At 35.9% G+C, this 20093-nt stretch overlaps 1 protein-coding gene across 4 annotated transcripts in view; it reads right to left on the bottom strand.

The window, feature by feature from the left end:
• Window positions 1-20093, bottom strand: part of KAT6A (lysine acetyltransferase 6A) — a 112833-nt gene that overhangs the window by 8124 nt on the left and 84616 nt on the right. For all 4 annotated transcript variants that reach the window (XM_027071375.2, XM_027071395.2, XM_027071388.2 and 1 more), the window contains exons 9-15: window positions 18062-18177; window positions 10225-10366; window positions 8577-8738; window positions 7410-7503; window positions 5206-5437; window positions 4275-4482; window positions 2493-3095 (exon numbers count right to left, since the gene is read on the bottom strand). In XM_027071375.2, coding sequence (XP_026927176.2) covers window positions 2493-3095; window positions 4275-4482; window positions 5206-5437; window positions 7410-7503; window positions 8577-8738; window positions 10225-10366; window positions 18062-18177 — 1557 coding nt within the window. The remainder of the gene's footprint in view (window positions 1-2492; window positions 3096-4274; window positions 4483-5205; window positions 5438-7409; window positions 7504-8576; window positions 8739-10224; window positions 10367-18061; window positions 18178-20093) is intronic.

Below are 20093 nucleotides of genomic sequence, written 5' to 3'. Positions count from 1 at the left end.
ACTTCAAGAGGGGGAAAAAAAGGACTAAAACACTTTTTGTTGCTCTCATAGCTCTCTGAAGATCAACAGAACTATTAGTAAAGCTGTATGCCATCTTCATGAGCTACCCATAAGGAGTTATGGTGAAATGTAAAAACATGGAGCTGATGTGTAATTACCTGATACGAAGTATTTCAAAAGTAATAAATCTGTTACTGGAAAGTGGCACACTGGGTACAATTTTGTACTAGGGTTGATCTAATAATACCTTAAATTACACAACAGATAAAACAAAATGATAGGGACGATGCACCAGAAATAATCTAATCCAATCTCCTTACTCCACAGAGGTGAGACAGGTTACAGGACCTGTGTAAGGTCACATACCCAGTCAGTATGGAAACGGTTGTAAAAGACAGTCTCTGACTCCCAGTCTGGCGCATTTCTGTAAGAACTTCAGGTATTGTGTACATGATCTCACTGCCTGTTACGATATTCTCTTTTTTACACAGGGAAATAGCACAGTTTTAAAAATAGGCAATAGAAGCCTGGAATGGCAAAGATACAGTCTTCCTGATCACATAATGAATGGCAGAGTGAGCCAGGGTTCAATTTCTCTCCACTTCAAATTTACTAGTCTGTTTAGTTGAAGTACAATTTTCAAAGTAGGTTAAACATGTCTGGCTCTGCTCTTTGGAAAAATGGCTGACCCTAGGACTGGGACATAAAATATACAAGATAAGCTTAGATCATCTCACAGTACTAGAAAGTAAGGAAGTGCTCAAAAAAACAAAAACAAAAACAAAAACAAAAACAAAAAAAAACCCAAACACCTTCACAACAATGGGGGTACATATTAAGTTAAAGGGACACAGAAGTGAAGACTCCTATGGCCAAAGCTGAAAGAATCTAAGGAACAAATTAAATAAAGTAGTACTACTGGTTTATAACTCAAAGTGTAAAGTAAATATCTGGGTCCATGCTGACATAAAGAAATGCTTGAATAAATAAGCAGATGGGGAAAAATGGTAAATCTCCAAGCAGAACTCCTATGGAATACAGTGCAACTCTCCACATCTTAAGCGTGGCCTGTGGGCAGTGCTGCCTTCCAAAAAGTACAGTATGGGAGAGGGGAACAAAGGAGTAACTTTACAGTGGAGAAACCGACAAACACAACCTCAAACCCGGTGATCGAGACTAACCTCAACAGTGATAAGTCATATTGACAGTAATACTCTTGTGTTTGGTGTGTGCATGTGTATACATGTACACACGTATCACACACCCTTTATATGATAAGAATGACACTTTACCTCTGTGGTCTTCTTCCCCCAAACCTATTAGCCCATTCTAATATCATGAGGTACATTCTGAAATACCTAGCCAGTACTCGTCAAACTGTCAAGGTTGTCAAAAACAAGGAGTCTGAGAAACTGTCACACCCAAGGGGGCCCAAAGAGACATGGCTACTAAATGTAATGTGGTATGCTAGATGAGATCCTGGAAGAGAAGAACATAAGGGAAAACTGAGGAAATCTAAATAAATATGGGCTCTAGTTAACAAAATATTGGCTATTTGTGACAAATGTACTATACCAACCTAAGAGGTTAATAATAGGGGAAACTGGGTGTAAGGAATACAGGAACTCTCTGTACTTTCTTCGCAATAATTGCATAAATCTCAAACTGTTCTAAAATTAAAACCCTGTATTTTTATATATAGCCCCCCCCCTTTTTTTTTCATAAGGCTCTGCTTAAGGAAAGGAACAATTTCACTGCTTTGGGTGGAAGCTGTCACCCTGCTACTACACGGTGGTTCATCCAGGTTGCTGAGCTCAGTGTGGCTGGCTTGTGGAAATGCTTAAAGTTCACTCCACAGCCTGGGGAAGTTCTGGTATACAGTTTACCAGAACTTGTTTTCATCCTCTCATCGCATTTATAAACTGGTTTCATTCAAACTTTGCAAGATGACAAATAGAACTGAGAAAATATTTTCACAACCAGGTTAAGTCAAACCACTGGAAGAAAGGAGGGGGGTGGGGCGGGGAGACAGAAATGGGAGAAGAGACCACAGGGGGTAAGTCCCACTCAAGACGAATGGCCTCACTCAGAGCACCCCCGACACAGGGCACCACTGTCCATCAAACTGTCAAATACTTCTCTCCTTTTCTAACATAAACATTTCCGATCTATATATGCTTTTAAAATATTTTACAAATCCCTAAAAGTCATGATCAGAACATCAAACCAGCAAGCTAAAAAAGTTTGTTGGCTCTTAAATAAGCTCATGGTGTCTATGTTCATTTCCATGAACCAAAGAAGTCCTATACACATTTCAAATGTTCACTGGATCATAAGCTACAATACACCAAGGTATAAAGTCTAAAAAATAACACACTAAGAATTTCTACATTTACTTTCTCAGAACTCTGGGATAGACAAATGTATATAGTAAGCTGCAACTGGGGAAAGAACAGACAAGTCGAAGAAACGAATCACAAGAAAAGCCTTACCTTTCTCTTCAGTGTGGGCTTTGTAAGAATTGGTGGGGAGCTGGACCGAGGACTTTCTGGCTCTTCTTCTTCCTCACTACTCTCACTGAAGCCTCTGAGGAGAGCCCTGTCACCGTCACTATAGCGACGGGGCAGCCTCTCAGTGCCTTCTGGTAATCTACACTTCAGTGCCTCCGGGCTCTTCTTTAGCTGTCCTCGCCAGAGCTCAACCCCCTCACTTAGTCTTCTTTTGGGAATGTCTGGCTTCCCATCCTGGCTGGGCTGCTCCTGAGAGGCTGCTGACTGGTCCTCACTTTCAGTGTATTGTTCTTGGGAGGTTTCTGATTTTTCCTCACATTCTCCATATTGTTCCTGAGGAGCTGATGTCTCTTCCAAGAGCAGTTTAGAATCTTTATCACCAAAACGTTCCTGGGTTTTTCTGTTCTTCCTTCCCCAGCGGCCTCTCCGAGATGGCTGATTGTTTGCAGGAAGACTATCACGGGGAAGGACTTGCTTGTTCAGACGCGTAGAACTAGCTGGTGCCATAACTTCTGGTTTCTTTTCACTTTCTACCGAAGAGTAAGAATCTTGTTCTTTGTTCTCCCGAGATGCAGACTTTCCCACCTGATTTTAGAAAATAAAACCATGCTGGTTAATCTTTCAGCCTTATTCAGTTATATCTCCTATTTGACCTCCTAAATACAGAGATAAGAAAACAAAGCTTTAAAAAAGAAAAGCATAATTTAGTAGCTATCATGAATATTTCTGTGTTTGACATTGCTTTAAATGCTTTATAGGATACATTAATCCTCACAACAATTGTATGAAGTGTTATTATTACATCCTCATTTTACAAACGCGGTAACCGAGGCACAAAAAAATATAACTCGCCTTAGGACATGCAACAGCAAATATAGAAGCTGGGATATAAACCCAGGCAGTCGGACCCAAGAGTTGGTGCTCTTAACCACTATGTAATCCCACCTTCAATAAACAAAATGAACAGCATTGTTCTTATAAATGTTAAATGATACAATTTTAAAATCTATCAGAAATAAAAATTTATAAACGGAGAGAAGATGGACTCTGGGGCATGGGCAAGAGAAAAGGGGTGTTTGAAAAAAATGAAAGAAAATTTCTGTAATTATTTTGATTTATTTTTATTCTGAATATTTAATTTCATTTTGAAAATTAAATTACATTAAACAGGGGCATGAGATTGTTTACGTTTATCAAAGGAGGACATAGATTTTTAAAGGAAGAAAGCACGGCTTTAAAAAAAAAACAGAGAAAGGTATGCTTCACATGACAAAAAATACTGAAAACTATACAATGTCATACAGTCCCTCATTAACCCTTTAATGGCTAAAGACATCTGTGTACCCACTGAACTGTTTAGTGCTCTATTAGAAAATACATGTTTACATTATTTCCTTAATGTTTTACTTTAAGGAAAAGGTATCTTAATTTGTTTTAACAATGGTCAGAATTAAATTCAGATTTGTCAGTTACTACACAGCTTAAGATTTAGCTGTTTATCAGCACTCTGGTAAGAAATATTTAGTTCTACATAACACATTATTACAAATTTGAAGGTCTCCTAATGACCTAAGGCTTAAAAATACACAATTTAAGTAAACAAAACCCAGTTTTCTTGAAATCTCTATCACTGTAATCATCTCTGAAAATCTACTGTGAATTGACTGTGTTGGTTTAAGATATTGTAACACATATCACAAATAATCATGAAAACCAAAAATAGAGCCTTCTGTTATCAAAAATAGAGACTACTCATGCCCTTACACTTGTCTCTAATTCTCTTTCCTGGCACTGCGGCTCTTCGTTTTCTCCTTCCTCAGCCTCCTCTTCTTCCTCCTCTGAGACCACAGAATTGGAGACTATGACAGGGGTCCAGCGCAAACATTCTGGATCTACATCTACAGGCCGCAAATTCAGCTGAAGCTTTGCCATGTGATCCTGGATAAGTTTCTCCCGGCGGATTATCACAAATCTGGAACCAGAGCAAAGTTTATAGCAATCAACAACATATAAGAGTACCTAACAATGAATATGGAGCTATAACCCCTAGAAAACCTGGAGATGATGATAAATGCTTCAAAAATAGCCTGCCTGGGAAGATGAAATACAGAAATATGCCACCATACAAGATAACTAACAAATACAAAGTTGGACACATACTTCATACTCAACAACAGCAATGGATTTGGTTATTTTAACCATTCACTGTCTCATACTTTCCAGCTCTGGAATTTCTGCTACTCTCCTGTACACTATCTCCTATTCTCCATCTTTCTAACCCAATGCTTCCTTCCTTTCTCTGTGATCTTTTCCCAATCACTCCAGATAAGAGTGAGCTGACTTTCCCTTAACCTATATTTTATTTTACACCACATATAATGGAAATAAATCATGGACATATATTTTATTAGGCATTATTTCTAGAGTTGTTCTCATATTGTGAAGAAGCTCCCAACATTAGAAAAGATTCAGTAGCTTATGTCCAAAAGTTAGAAGAAAGACCAGAAAAAACAATTTAAAAAAAGTTAAGGTCAACAGTATCAAGGATCATAGAAAAGAAAATGTCGTCTCAGGATTACCAAATGTATTAGTTTATTATATTAGTTTATACCCTTTCATTGATATCTGGCTGCCTGATCCAAAAACTTCCACCTGATTATCTTTTGAAAGTGTAACAAAGGGATGTGATACTCACTGATCACTACGGAAGTCCAGCATTCGTAGGTGGTGGAGTGTGGAAGTAATGTCTTGAGGACAGATACCTGTCAACTTGCTTAACTTCTTAATGCTGATTTGCTTGTCATTTTGGTGATAAAGGCACTCCAATATTACACTTTTCCAATAAGCCATGTAGGAAAGACGACCTAGATCGGATAATGGTTTCTCTGGAGACCCTGCTTGGCCTTCACGCTTTGATAACAAATAACCTAAAGAAACCACCAAATCACAAATATGTCAGCGAGCCTAAAATAGGCTAATTCACCAAAATAACAATCCCCTCTTCCACAACCAATCTAAGTAGTACAGGAAATAATAATTTCAAAAGCAAATTCCTCCAAGAAAAAAAACAAATTAAAAAATTACTTCAACACAAATTTGCAGAAGATTATGTAATTTGTATATACTGAGAGAACATGAGGTTAGCATTACTTTGTCTATACTTGCTATAAACCACATTGTTAAAATATTCAAACTTAAAAAAAAAATCATACAACCTCATATTAACAGGCTACATAAGATTAAGGCAATAATGCTTTTTTATTTTATAGGGGAACCACTCTTACATGTTTTATCTGGACCACCAGATGGCAACAGCTATACCTGAACTGTAGAACAGTACAAAAGGATGCCTTAGTTTTTAAATAATTCTATCTATTAAGATTATGATTCTTCTGCAAGTGAATTAGATGACAATTTCTCACTTCAGTCAAAGCTCTCTTTGCAATTACCCGTCACCCTAATTCTTGATAAGTAAGGATGTCAGGGTGGGGCTGTCACACTGAGTGTATGGTGGCATTTGTCCTCCTGTCTAGAGCATGATTCTCAAGATCAGGAAAAGAAAGGAATAAGTTCTAAGTATCAAAAATGGAGATGGCAGAAGAAATACAGTTTTTTTGTCATCAAAGGAAACTTTATTAAAGGCAATCTATAAATGGTAATGTGGGAAATTAGGTTACATTAGGAAAAGCAAATGAAAACAATTAGTATAATAATCCTAGACTATTGTTTATCTCAAATATATAACAAATTTTCCCCTAACTTTGCTGTGTAATGGAATAACACATCCAAACATGAGTTCTATTTCAACACAATATATTGATATTAAATAACCTAAGCTGCTCTCTCTACTACTAATCCAAAAAGGCCAAGGAAATGTACAAAATAATCAGTGGCATATTTCCAATAAAATATGGTCAGAAGTGCAGTCTAAGGCCAAGTGGAATAAGCTGTGCTGGTCTATCTTGAGAATTAACTTCTTACCACTGGTGATATAACCATCTGATACTTAGAAGAAAAACCGTATCAAAATATTCCCTGAAAAATCACTATTTTATTAATCAATATAAAATTTATTGTAAACATATATTTACTTTCTAAGCAAGACTATCAACATGTTCCATGATGACTTTTTTCAGAACTGTTCCTTTCCATTTTTAAGTCAGATTAAATTATTTCCTGTATTTCCTATAAATTATTTCCTAGACATTTATTTTTAAGATTTTTAAAGGTGCACTGCATATTTTAACCACTAGGTAGAGTCTGTAAGTAAGAAATGATGTATACACTTTCCCAGATAATTGAATAACAAAAATAAGGCAAGTCCTGTACTTTACTGTGTTAATTTAAGTAGTTATACGTGTTTAGTATTGTTGTGAGTTAGAATTAGCATAAAACTAAGTTCCACTGTAAGTTAGCAGTTGAAAATTAAAACTATTTGCAAAAGATCACACAGAAGTTAATATTCAGTATAAGCTATTTTATTTTATTTTTTTGAATGTTTATTTATTTTTGTAGGAGAGAGAGAAAGAGCATGAGCAGGGGAGAAGCAGAGAGAAAGGATGACACAGAACCCGAAGTAGGTTCCAGGCTCCGAGCTGTCAGCACAGAGCCTGGCACGGGGCTTGAACTCACAAACCATGAGATCATGACTTGAGCTGAAGTAGGACGCTTAACTGACTGAGCCACCCAGGCACCGCCGGTATAGGCTATTTAAAAATATTTCATGTCCAATCCAAAAAAAAGAAAAAAGAAAAAATTCATGACTTTAGGTTTTAAAGTCCCATACAGCAGTATGACAGAAGATACTAGCAACCAATAAATCATCTGCAAATCTTTAAAAATATATACGGAAGGCCCACAAAAAGAGATAATGAGAAATGATATTATTACAATCCTTACTGAAATCGATGAGAAACCTGCCATAGCCCTTACGCTGGTACTGGGGAAGAATCATTATGCAGGAAACGTTGTACTTCTGCTGGCAGTGCTTTTCCTGGTAAAGAAAGTTTTAAAACAACACGCTAGTAAGACTGAATAGTAATGCTAATTATTAAGAAACAAAGACTAACAGTCAAAACCACAGCCCTAGTCCTCTGAGAATACCATATGCATCAAGGAAAAAATACCCCAGTGGGAGGAGACAGGACCACGTTAAGTCATTGTCACTACCCACAAAGCAACCATCCCAGGAGAATAAAAATATAAAATAAAATTATGCCATCCAACACCATCTGCAACTCAAAAACAGTATGTCATTGCCTAATATGAACAGAGGAATCTCACTCCCAATCAATCTGCAAAGCTATAGATGATGAGTCGATGTGACACTCCAGAAATGGGAAAATTCAGGGGAACAACTATTTCAACTATTTCAGGGATTCTTTTGTTTCCTGCTCTGGTGCTACATAGGGCAGTCCCATCTCCCCATTAGTTGTACCTCCCTTTACAAAAATAACCCCAAAATGTTGTGTACACTTTTAAAAATAAGGCAATATATATAAAATTATATTTAACTTCTGAAATAGCCAACAGAAAGCTGGTACTTTCCACTTAGCCATTTCATATACTTAGATTTTACCATAGGCCAGCTTAAATAAAAGTACATCTTTTACGTTGACTACAAAAAAAAACCTTTTGTTCACCCCAAAAGAATGAAAGACTATAGGAAGGGAAGAAAACATCCGTTAATAAAAAGGGCTTATTCTTATTTCTGTGCTTCAAATTTAAAGTAGGAAGAGCAGACTTAAACTGAGAAAGAGCTCAAAGAGGTAATGACTGTTTATTTCACAAGTTCTATCTATCATTACCATGGGAATAGAAGTCATTTTAAAACTCTTCCTCTTGAGTATAATCGGCAGCTCATGTTCCTAGGAAACTACAGTCTGTTGAATGTTACTAGATACCTTCTAGCCCTTGGTAAGTTTCTGAATATTCCTTCTATTTTCCTTTCCAAAAGCTAGATGGTGCCCAGAAGGTGCTGCACTTTGTAGTATTCTAGTGAGAACTGACAAAGATTGCTTCAGATTTCCGTGTGAATTCAAACATATTTTAAGCTGATATACTTACTTTAGAAAAGTAGCCAACAAGGTGGCAGCCCTTGACATCATTCTGTGTTAGTACATAAAAAAGAAATGGCTCCACGTCATAATAGAGTGTTTTGTGGTCAAGAAACAACTTTGCCAAGAGACACAGGTTCTGACAATAAATGGTACTCACATTCCCATCAACCTAGAAAATAATAGAACAAAATGGTCAGTAAAGTCGCTCTTTAGTTCTAGAACAATAATACACATCACTTACAAATACCTGTGAGTATCCACAGTCCAGCCTAAGAGAGCTGTCAGTGATCAGAACCTGGAAGCTATCCTCTGAAACAGCAGAATTATGGTACCTGCTGTTGTAAGACAACTAAATATATAAAATACTGCACTTCAACAAAGTACGAATAGCTAGACAAGGAGATGATGACCCTTAAAAAAGAGCACTTTTTGCTTTTATAACAAGATTGGTTGCAGTAATCCTTCAGACAGCAAGCTGATTTGATTCATTTTTTAAAGTAATTCAACAAAAGATCTAAAAGCAGCCTCTTCTAAAATACATTTGTTAAGTAAAACAAGGTATAACTATAGTCCACTCTATGCCAGCATCCAAAAGCAATGCAGTCTGGCTGCCACAATCAGATTTGCCCCCGAAATAAAGCTATTTTCAGGAGTATTAACTATTGCCAGAGGCATCAACCAAGCAGGTTCCCTAGGTAGCAACCTGGCAAATGAGAGATTTCTTGGAATCAGGATGGCCAAGATCAGGAGCACCACTGTGTATTTCTCCTGACACACCCCTGGGTTGCTGGAGCTTCGAGAGCTTGCTCTTTTACACAAATGCCAACAGATACCCACATTAAACCCTAAGACATCAATATTTCAGGATAGAAACCTCAACAATTTAAGTAATTTAATATTACTTCTTTTAAAATATACACCAATATATGCTTAAGGCGAGAAGCACTTTGCTCTTGGGTATTGTAGACCACACCCTTCTTCCTCCCCACCCCCCCCCCCCCCCCCGAGGGTGAAGAGATCCACTACTTCTCACCTAAAATGAAGGTGCAGGGAAAATCAAGAAAGTTAGAGACTGAGTGATCCCCACAATCTGAAATTCTATCATCACAGTAATTAACAGAACTGAGCACATGGCAGGTGTTCAATTAATACCTGGCAGTAAAACCATGAACTGAGGATCTAGAAACTAAAACCCCATGACCAACAACACAAAATCACGGACATAGCCTAAGTCATATCATCATGATGAAGAAATATATATTTTTATAACTTTACAAAATACAACTTACTACAGTTATTAAATATCTCTACCAAATATTCCTTTAAGTGGGGCAACAGAAATTTTTTCATTTAAATACCATTATTTCATGGATTCTAAGACACAATTTTATCACATCTAAACATAAAAAATCATTTGGTATTTTACAATCAAATGGAATCCTGAAATACAGAATAATTTATTCTGAGATCAAGATTGTGACCTCGGTACAATCTGGATTGGCCTAATTCTGCTTCTCCTATAAACTGGATTATCAGACTCAAGAGTGAGTACAACAGTAAAATAACATTGCAAAAAAGACAACTACAATTAGATACAGTATAGGTGGTACTGCATTTGAAATGATAGGAAGACAACTATAAAACATCTACTTTACCTCAAAGACAGAAATATTATTTTTTCTGTAAATCTCATTGGCAGGAGGATGGAACCAACCACATTTCTTCATGTGCTGCTGGAGAATAGTTCTACTTTTCATGTATTTTAGACAGAATTCACAAAGATATAATTTAGGCAGCCTGTAAATAATAATTAAACAAAGAAAGACAGGACTTTTTATAAGACTGTAAACTTTCACAGCTATTCTTTTTTGACTCTCATTACTACTCAAGTAAAAAGGTGGAGACTGTATTATCATCCCCATTAACCAAATGAAAGAAAACAAACTAAAGACAAAATTAATTTGGTTAATAGCATCCAACTAATTAATAGCAGGAGGACAAGGGTGAGAAGATACCCGAGATTCAGTGCTCTTCCTATCAGACTAGTAATTCCTAGTCTTCTTAAAAGCTACCCACCTGGCAGACAATGAAAATCTCATATTCTCCCCTCCTTGATAATCTCTAATAAGTAGAAAATAAAGTCTACCTTCAAAACACACCACTAAGAAGATTTTGTCAAGCTATATATTTTCTTTGGTTCTTTATTTGATCTTTTTTTTTTTTTTTTTTTTTAAGAAAATACACATTTGTTAAATACCACTGATCTCTGAACAACATGGGTTTGAACTGCATGGGTCCACTTATAAGTGGATTTTTCTTGGTAAATACAGTACAGTAAATACATTTACAGTACAGTAAATGTATTTTATGATTTTCTTAACATTTTCTTCTGTCTAGCTTACTTTATTTTTATTGTAAGAATATAATATATGGGGCATTTAATACAAATTATGTGTCAATTGACTGTTTATACTATTGGTAAGGCTTCCGGTCAACAGGAAGCTATTAGTACTAGTTAAGTTTTTGGGGAGACAAAGGTTATACATGAATTTCTGACTGCACAGGTTGGGGCCCCTAACTGTAGTGCTGTTCAAGGGTCAACTATACTACAGTGTGTTAGGCCTTGTGCTAAATGCACTAGGGACAGAGTGCTGAGTAAAACGGATATAGGGTGGGTACTATAAAAGCAGATTTTATATTATCTTTTTAAGTATAAAATTGTAATGATTATGTTTTTTCAAGTTAGGACATACTGCACTACCTCCTTCCTTATGAAACCCCTGAAATTCTGGCTTTTCCTCTGGTTAAATATCACATTACATCCTGTAACTTAAAAGTCTATTATTCAACAAATGAAATAAAAGTTCAAATTAATCTTTCAGATATTCTAGTATTAATTTGTATTTATACAACAGTATTGCTATTTTAGCAATAATTTAACAGGACTTCTTCTTTACAATGTTCCTTTTATGAGGAGCTAGGCAAGAAAGTGACTGGATTAGTTCGTAAGAAGGAATATAACCTAATTAAAATTTATACCTGGTTTTAGTCTAATCCAGAAGACCACATGGCTCTTCTATTATAAAATACACACTTCATTTATCCTCAGCACACAGACTTCCCTGCATCCTGAACTGTGTGTGTCCAGAACTGGTCATGCCTTGGTAATCGGAGATCTGATACTATCTTTAAAAAGTACATACACAAAAATACTGGATATGATGACAAAATATATAATCCAAATAAATTTGTCTCTCAAATAAGTATTGAGGCTGAAGGAAATTTTAATAAACCTCATTAATTTAGTTGGTATCAGTTTGGACAGCTATGCTTTAAAAAGATTACAATGGAATTAAAGAAAAGATTAACACACAAAAGGTCTAACTTGTTAAAGTGTCAAGACCACACTATTTTTTCAAGTACCACTTTGGAAGCCACATTTTTTAACGTTTTTTTTTCATTCATTTTTTTGAGAGACAGACTTTTTTTTTCATTCATTTTTTGAGAGACAGAGAGAGCACGAGTTAGGGAGGGGCAGTGTCTAGGGAGGGAGACACAGTATCTAAAGCAGGCTCCAGGCTCTGCACTGTCAGCACAGAGCCCGATGAGGGGCTTGAACCCACTAACTGTGACATCATGACCTGAGCTGAAGTTGGCCGCTTAATGGACTGAGCCACCCAGGTGCCCCAGGAGGCCACTTTTAAAACTTAATTATACTTTATCTGAAAACATCTAACATTCAACCAAGGCCTTTGCCAAGGTGTATTTATGGAAACACTAGTCCTGTATGTAATAAGTGTTTCATGCTCAAATAAGGGTGAAAACTGCCATTCAGTGCACTAAAAGCTTCGAGGGAACTATTTCAGTATAATATTTCTAAGTCTCTACAATATCTAATACTGTTTTCCAACATCTCTCATATTAGACAGACCAATACAACTCGAAATTATATCATTAATACAAAAGTCATTCCAAAATAAGGTACTGAGTAAAACAAATAATAAATGACATCATAAACTGAAGTCAAGAAACAGGAACCAAGGGCATGAAAAAGAAAGGTTTCCTAGGCAACTGTGCTTATTTCCTTTGCATGTTGCTTCAAATTCCACTACTCAGAGAAGGAAGGGCAGTGAGATAGATGGCTTCCCCCTCCCCCCCTTTTTTAAGGTTTATTTTGAGAGAAAGAGCAAGAGAGGGGAAGGGCAGAGAGAGAGGGAGTGATAGAATCCCAAGCAGGCTTCATGTTGTCAGCACAGAGCCCAATGCAGGACTCGATCTCACAAACCATGAGATCATGACCATGAGATCATCAAGAGTCGTTGCTTAACAGACTGAGGAACCCCGGCGCCCTGAGCTTTTTCCTTACCAACCAGAACTAAAAAAAAAAAAAAAAAAAAAAAAAATCACAAAAGGAAATGGCCGCAATTATAAACTTCATCATTAATGTGGGCACTAGATATCCTGAGTCTCAGAGCTGACCCACAACTGCCAGATTGTTTTACTGAATATGTGGATTTTGAATAATTTCTTCTTAAAAAGGAAGGTGGAAGGTAATTCTCCCTATGTAATTAAAGGCATCCTCCTCCCTCCAACTACTCTACTGCTTACCTTTATTTACCTGTGCTAAATTTTCAATGAGCAATTTTAACTTGCTGCAACATGAAGACATAGAAGAATCCATGAACACAGTTTCACTTTGAGACCTAAATATTACAACTAAATATTCCCTACAATGTGAATCTGAGAAACATAGATAAAATCCTGGGAAAAAAGGAAGGGAAAGAGGAGTGACAGACAACTAAAATTTCTAGATTATGCTAAAGATAAATGCCAACTTTAAAAGCATCCAATTTAACTTTTACGTCTTGGTACAAAGACATGAAAATAAAGTACAGCTTATTTCCTAAGGCCTATGAAAGAAGGTCTAATTTTTAAAGTTCTTGTAGTAAGCAAGTTGTTCAAGAAAACACAGGAAGCAACGAAACCTATAAGAAAATTACTGCCAAGTCTTATCTGGTGAATTTTAAGTTCATGCTATTTCCTTGGAATAGCAAGATGTATGACATTTTCTTGATTAAAAAAAAAAAAACTTTAGCAAATCTTAGTATTTGAAAAATAACAAAGTAAAAGCAAATATCATAATCTACTATACTCCAATTCAGCTCTTGCTGAAAACATTTTAAAAGCCTCTTACTTTATTATAACCAAGCCCACTGGAATGACACTATTAGTCTAAAGGGAATCATCTGATAATAAAACATTTTGTTTTTCCAGGAGTTTTAACGGTACAAATGGCTTTAGTTTCCTTGTTGAAAAAATATATTATATAGGAAGAACATGAGATCACATCAAATGAAGTATAGTCATAGAGTATGAATACTCTTAGCCCTAAAGATGGCTGCTGCTTTTTGTCACTGTCTTCCTGATAGCCCTAGTCCTTGACTATCAAATAGGTGTATGGTTGCCTAGATCAACTGCATCATGGGATGTAGCCTCCATACCTAAAGTTTATTCTAAATCAGCCACTCTGCTGACACCCTCACCTGTGAAGTCAGGACTAGGCTGCAGCTATGTGTGCTTTAGAAGCATTGCTTCCCTTACTTCTAAGATGATACAAATACTCTTCCCAGGAATTCCTACAGTATCTTCTTAGCTTCTGAACATTGCCCAAGATAGTAGCAATTTGTGTGGCCTTTATAAGAGGTCCACCTGCAGTAAAATTTTAATAAAAATTCTATCAAATATTACTTAAATAAAAGATTATGGTACAAGCTATGTGAGATCAAGGTAGACACGCAGATGCTATATGGAGCAGCACAAGCTCAGTGGTTAAAAGCTATGGCAATGTGGTAAGAGAAAAGTGAGATTAAATCCTGGTCCTGCTACTTGGAAACTGCATGGTCTTGAGTATGTTTACTGGGCCCTGGTCTGGAAAATGAAGAGAGTAATATCCACCTCTATACAGAATTATTCCAGAGATATTTAGTCCAGTACCACGCTCAATGATGATAACTAAAGATACTATTAATTTATGATTAAGACTATGAATAATTTTATTCTCCTTTCATTCATTTTACTTCATCATTTAACAGTCATCCAAAGACCTTAAGGATGTTGGTCTTTAGTAACTGAGGCTGTACATAATCTATACATCAAATCAAGTCAGGAACAGGATCAAAAGGGAGAGGAAACTTCCTAAGCTACTCAGTTATATAGAACCCATCCTTTAGGATTTTAATGATCTTACTGTAAAAACGTTATTATAAAGTTAAGTTCTAAACAACTCGGGAGTAGAGGATATCCCATGATCACAGTTACTCTTGCCTTCAGCCCATCCATGTCATGTTTTATTGGCAGAGTGGGGCTCTCTATGAACCTGTCTGCCATGTATGAGCATCACACAGCCCTGTTGGAGAAACTTAGGGTTAAAACTCTGGTTTATACTATTCAATGTCTAAGACTTAATCATACTGCTCCACATAAAGTAGCATTACTGCTTCACTGTTGTTGATTTTGTTTTGTTTTGTTTTGCTTTTTTTAAGTCAGGGATGCAAGATTACTTCATATACAATGCACACACAAATATCTGGATATTATGGGAAATAACGCATAATCCCACTTCCCAAAAGAATATCCTTTTGGGATTCTTTTTTTTTTTTTTTTTAAGTTTATTTACTTATTTTGGGAGAGAAAGAGAGAGAGCAAGAGAGAGAGAGAACCCCAAGCAGGTTCCACACCATAAGCACAGAGCCTGACGTGGGGCTCAAACTCACAAACTGTGAAAGCATGACCTGAGCTGAAACCAAGAGTCAGACGCTTAACCGACTGACCCACACAAGTACACTGAGATCTTTTCTTTTTCATTTGCCCCAATTGTTCTGTTTTTGCATGCTTTGGGATTTTGAATTTTTAAAAAAGTCCTTAAAACCTTTAACAACAAAAAAATAACAGAATTTGGCAAAGAATAGTAAATAGTCATTAACAAAGTAAGGATATAAGTTTATTATTTGGAAAACATTAAGAGTTCTAAACATTTTAGCCAACTCAATTTTAATAGAACTCAGAAGTAAAACAAGCCTAAACTCGTTTAAATTAGACATATGGTTTTTTCTTTTTTTTTAATGTTTTATTTATTTTTGAGACAGAAAGAGCATGAGCAGGGGAGGGGCAGAAAGAGAGGGAGACACAGAATCCGAAGCAGGCTCCAGGCTCTGAGCTGTCAGCACAGAGCCCGACGCAGGGCTCAATCTCACAAACCACGAGATCATGACCTGAGCTGAAGTCAGACGCTTAACCGACTGAGCCACCCAGGCACCCCAATATATGAATTTTTTCAATGTAACTAAGATAATTATGAATAGAGAAAAAGTCATAATTACTAAAGAACCTATTAAACTACAGAATATTTTCTTGGAACACGGCACAAAGAATAAGGAAATGTACAGAAAATGTCTAAAATTTTATTTCAGAAAGTTGATAAATTTTACAGTTCTTATCACACTGCTGCCATCTGCTATGATTCCTACTTAGTGGTTATTTATTTTTCTGCCTGCAATGCTTATTAAGAATAAGCTGATAACCAATTCCCTCAAATCTTATTAAGAAATCAGGTTCTAGTGACAATCTAATCAGAATAAAAAGCAACATTTTTAATGAAACCTTTTCATATCTCAGAAGACAACAACCTCATGGTTACATTCTCATTATTCTCTTAAAAGTGCATGCTGAGGCTGGCCCTCTAGTTCCATTTCTAAGTCAATTTCCTCTCCTCCCCTTGAGTACAAGAGTCAAGGTGCCAACGGTTTCAGTCTATCTGTACCACAATCAGTGCAACAGTTGATACATGCACATGTTGAACAAACTTTGTTGCCTAAGTTGAGCATGCTTTTTTGATTTGAATAGCTTGCAAAGAGCTCACTAAATAAATTATAATAATAATTTACTTTAAACCTGATGAAGAAATTAATTCTTCAGCATATTTCTTATTGATCCTGTAATTCTCTGGCTATCCAGAACTCCTGAGGAACTGCCTTGAGTACCTGAGCTCTGTAGGTAGTTGAGGAATTTCCTGCCCTCTTTTAACATATATAAATATAAATACATAATCACCAATAAATATAATTTAATGTTCTTTTAACAAACTCATATTAATTGTCGTTATCCCAGGATATAAATAGAATGCTGCCTTAAAGATCTAACATAGTGTTCGGGGTTAACTGACCTTACGATAATTGGCTCTCAGTTGCTGTTTTATAAACTTGTGTGTTAGTTTCCTGAAGTTTTGCTTTCTCTTTTTTTTTTTTTTTTGGTCACTGAGGTCTATGTCTATAGCAACATTCTCACTCATTTTTTTTCTACTTCTGCTTAGGTTTGGAAACCAACTATCAAATTACACGGACAGAAAAAGTAAAAACAATACTGAGTTTTAGTTTTTTAACAAATATACTGGCTTATTCCCAGCTTCTGGTAATAACCCATGTTAAAGATCTCTGTATACTGTAAAGTACTAAATAAATTAATGTCATTATAATTATTTTTGCTAATGTCTTAGACTAGCAGTGTTACTAGACAGGTAAAAAGCCAAATAACGAGAGTACTCTGAACATATGTTTAACTCACAGAGCACTTATTATTCCTCACAACACTCTGCCAAATGAGAAACTTGAGATATAAGTAGTTTACAGATTAAAGAGAACATTAATGTAAGCTGTCACATGTCAAAGTTTAATTTTTTGACCAAATCTTACTTTCCAACTCTTTTAATTTCAACCCTAAAGGAAAAAAAAATACCTGACATTTTTGAGCACTTAATCATTTTCTAAGCAATTTACATGTTTTAACTCAGTGCTCAAAATAAACCCTATGAGGTAAATACTATTTTTATCCCCATTCTGCAGATGAGGAAACTGAGGTACAGACTAGTTGGGTAACTTCTAAGGTTATACAGCTTATGAATGTCAGAACTGAGTCATGAAACCAATTTGGCTTCACTAAACATGCTGCCTCATCCCAAAAAGCTGGTGACTGATGACTTTTTAATGTCAGGAAACCCAAGCTATTTACATGTAACATAACTGTATACCATTTATCCAAGTATTTCTGGGAAAACAAACCATTCACTAGGTTTGTTAAATCATAAAAATTTAGATAAATGGCTACCCAGTAAAACTTGTAAGAATCTCTCTCCAATTCTTAGTGTGAAGTATGAAGGCAAATTTCTCTTAAAGAAAAAATGTTCCCCTTGTCATTGTGACCACGCATCAGGTTTCCAACTTTAAATAAAAGCTTTGGACAGGTTACAGAAAAGAAAAAAGAAAATCTAAAGCCAACTGGGTTTAAGTGGCTGCCAAAATATCCTGTTACTATGGACATTTAAAAGCCACCAGTTTCCTCAAATATATAAAGATGAGCCAGACTAAAATGTCCTCAAGATCTAGTGTTGGGAGTTCTATGAATCTAAAAACAGAAGGTAAAGGGTCTCTCAAAACATACCTTGAGTATTCTTGAGGATATGGGGAGGAGTACCAGGTGTGAATTTCATACTTCCCAAACTCAATGACAGAGGGACAGCGAACTTGTGGATCAGGGGGACCAGTCACTCCAACTTTCTGTGCAGTCAAAAAATACATCACAAAAGTTAGCTAAATTAAATACACTGAGATAGATATAAAAAAAAAAAAAAAAATCTGAAACTAAACATCTTCTTAGGATTCCACAGAAGAACAAAAAAAGCCAGAAATAAGCTAACAAGTTTTGAAATAAGCGGTCTTATTCTTTGTAAACAGGGTACTTTAATGAAGAACAAAAATGCTAATAAATCTTTTAGAACCAAATGCAGTTGGTCTCATTGCATATTCCATATTTAGTAATACTGCTAATATTTTCCACATTTAAATTTACTTCCTTAATGACTTAGTTATTAAAGAGAAACTGCTGGCATTTGGGGACAGAAGATAAAGCATAATTTTTAACAAGGAGAAAGAGGGAGCTCTGCACACTTGCCCACGTCATACATACAGTGCCTCCCTCACCTGACAACAGAAACGACCTACTAAACATGTATGTACACAGAGAAAAGAATGACTTTCTGGTTTGGGAAAGTAGATAGTATTAGAAGAATATGACAAAACAAGTATCAAAAGAGTCCATTCATTTTACACTAAAATTCCCTTCATTAGTAGCTCTTTATAGATTTAAACCAAAGGGAAAAAATACTGTTATACACATACTGTTATCCCTTTTATCTGCCTTCTGTTTATAATGAAAACAATCTCGATGCCCCCCATCCCTGCAATAACCTGAACTATACTATCTAAAAGAAGAATAATTTGTAAAGCCTTTATGACGTCCACACCAGCAATTTAAATACAAGACATTACTGACAAGCACAAAGATCAAATTTTAAAACCTTAAATTCAAGAGCAATTTGATTTGCTCTACAACCAATACAGGAATAGATTCATATATATATACACATAGATGAGTGTATAACGTATATAATATATATGCACCATATGCACATTTATCATGAATACTCTGTGAACACTCATTTTTAAGATTTAACATTAACGCTGACTTAAGAAAAAGAGTTAGAATTTAGCCTAATCCAGTATTAATAACTCTTCATCAAAAGAATAAACAATATTATCCTTCAATTTTATGCTTTAAAAACCAGAGATAATATATTAAGAGTCTCACTGGAGACCATAGACAGACAGACAGACAGATACACACACACACACACACACACACACACACTTTCTAACAAAATTAAAGAGACCAGTTATTTTCTATTTATGTAAATTCATTTAAGGACGAAGCCTCTTCACTACAACTCATGGGAACTCTCCCTGGCCTTTCTAACCATTCCCTTTTATAAAAAGGCCAAGGGACTTATCTCCGGTTTCATACTGGAGTACAGCCAGGTGAGAAACCTCAACCTCTTCCTCAGACATCTCAAAACAAAGACAAACATCTATTAGTTGGATCAATTGTGTTATGATGCCAAGGAATACTGGGACTCTCCCAAATGCAAAAACCATTAAAACCAAATACAAAACAGGGTTAAAATTAGATTTTTTCATTTCTCAAAACCAAAATAGAACTTTGTAAAAAGGCTTTAAAAACACTGTTCTTTAAACTACATTCCAGAATCAAGTATTATAATTCATAAAGTAGCAACTTTTAACCTATCTTCAAGGCTCAAAACAATAAGAATAGGATAGAACATATCAGAATGACCAAGTATCAGAAAACAAATCTAACTTCCTGATCAAATAGAAAGCACAAAAGTTGAAGAAGATGCACCTGCCACAGCACTGCCTGTTCTTTGAGGGCTTTCCCATCAGCTGCCCGTCGCTCCTCCAGGCGGATGCCCGATGTGAAAGTGGATATCCAGTTCCAGTATAACTGTTTGCACATCACCGCAACTAAGAGAGTCTGTGTAGAACTAGATTCACAGCAGATTTCCCCCACTGCCTTCACCTATCCTCACCTTTTTGCACTACAAAATGTCTGGCACATG

The sequence above is a fragment of the Acinonyx jubatus genome, chromosome B1, assembly GCF_027475565.1.
Source record: "Acinonyx jubatus isolate Ajub_Pintada_27869175 chromosome B1, VMU_Ajub_asm_v1.0, whole genome shotgun sequence".
Lineage (NCBI taxonomy): Eukaryota > Metazoa > Chordata > Mammalia > Carnivora > Felidae > Acinonyx > Acinonyx jubatus.
This window is presented reverse-complemented; position numbering and strand designations above follow the sequence as displayed.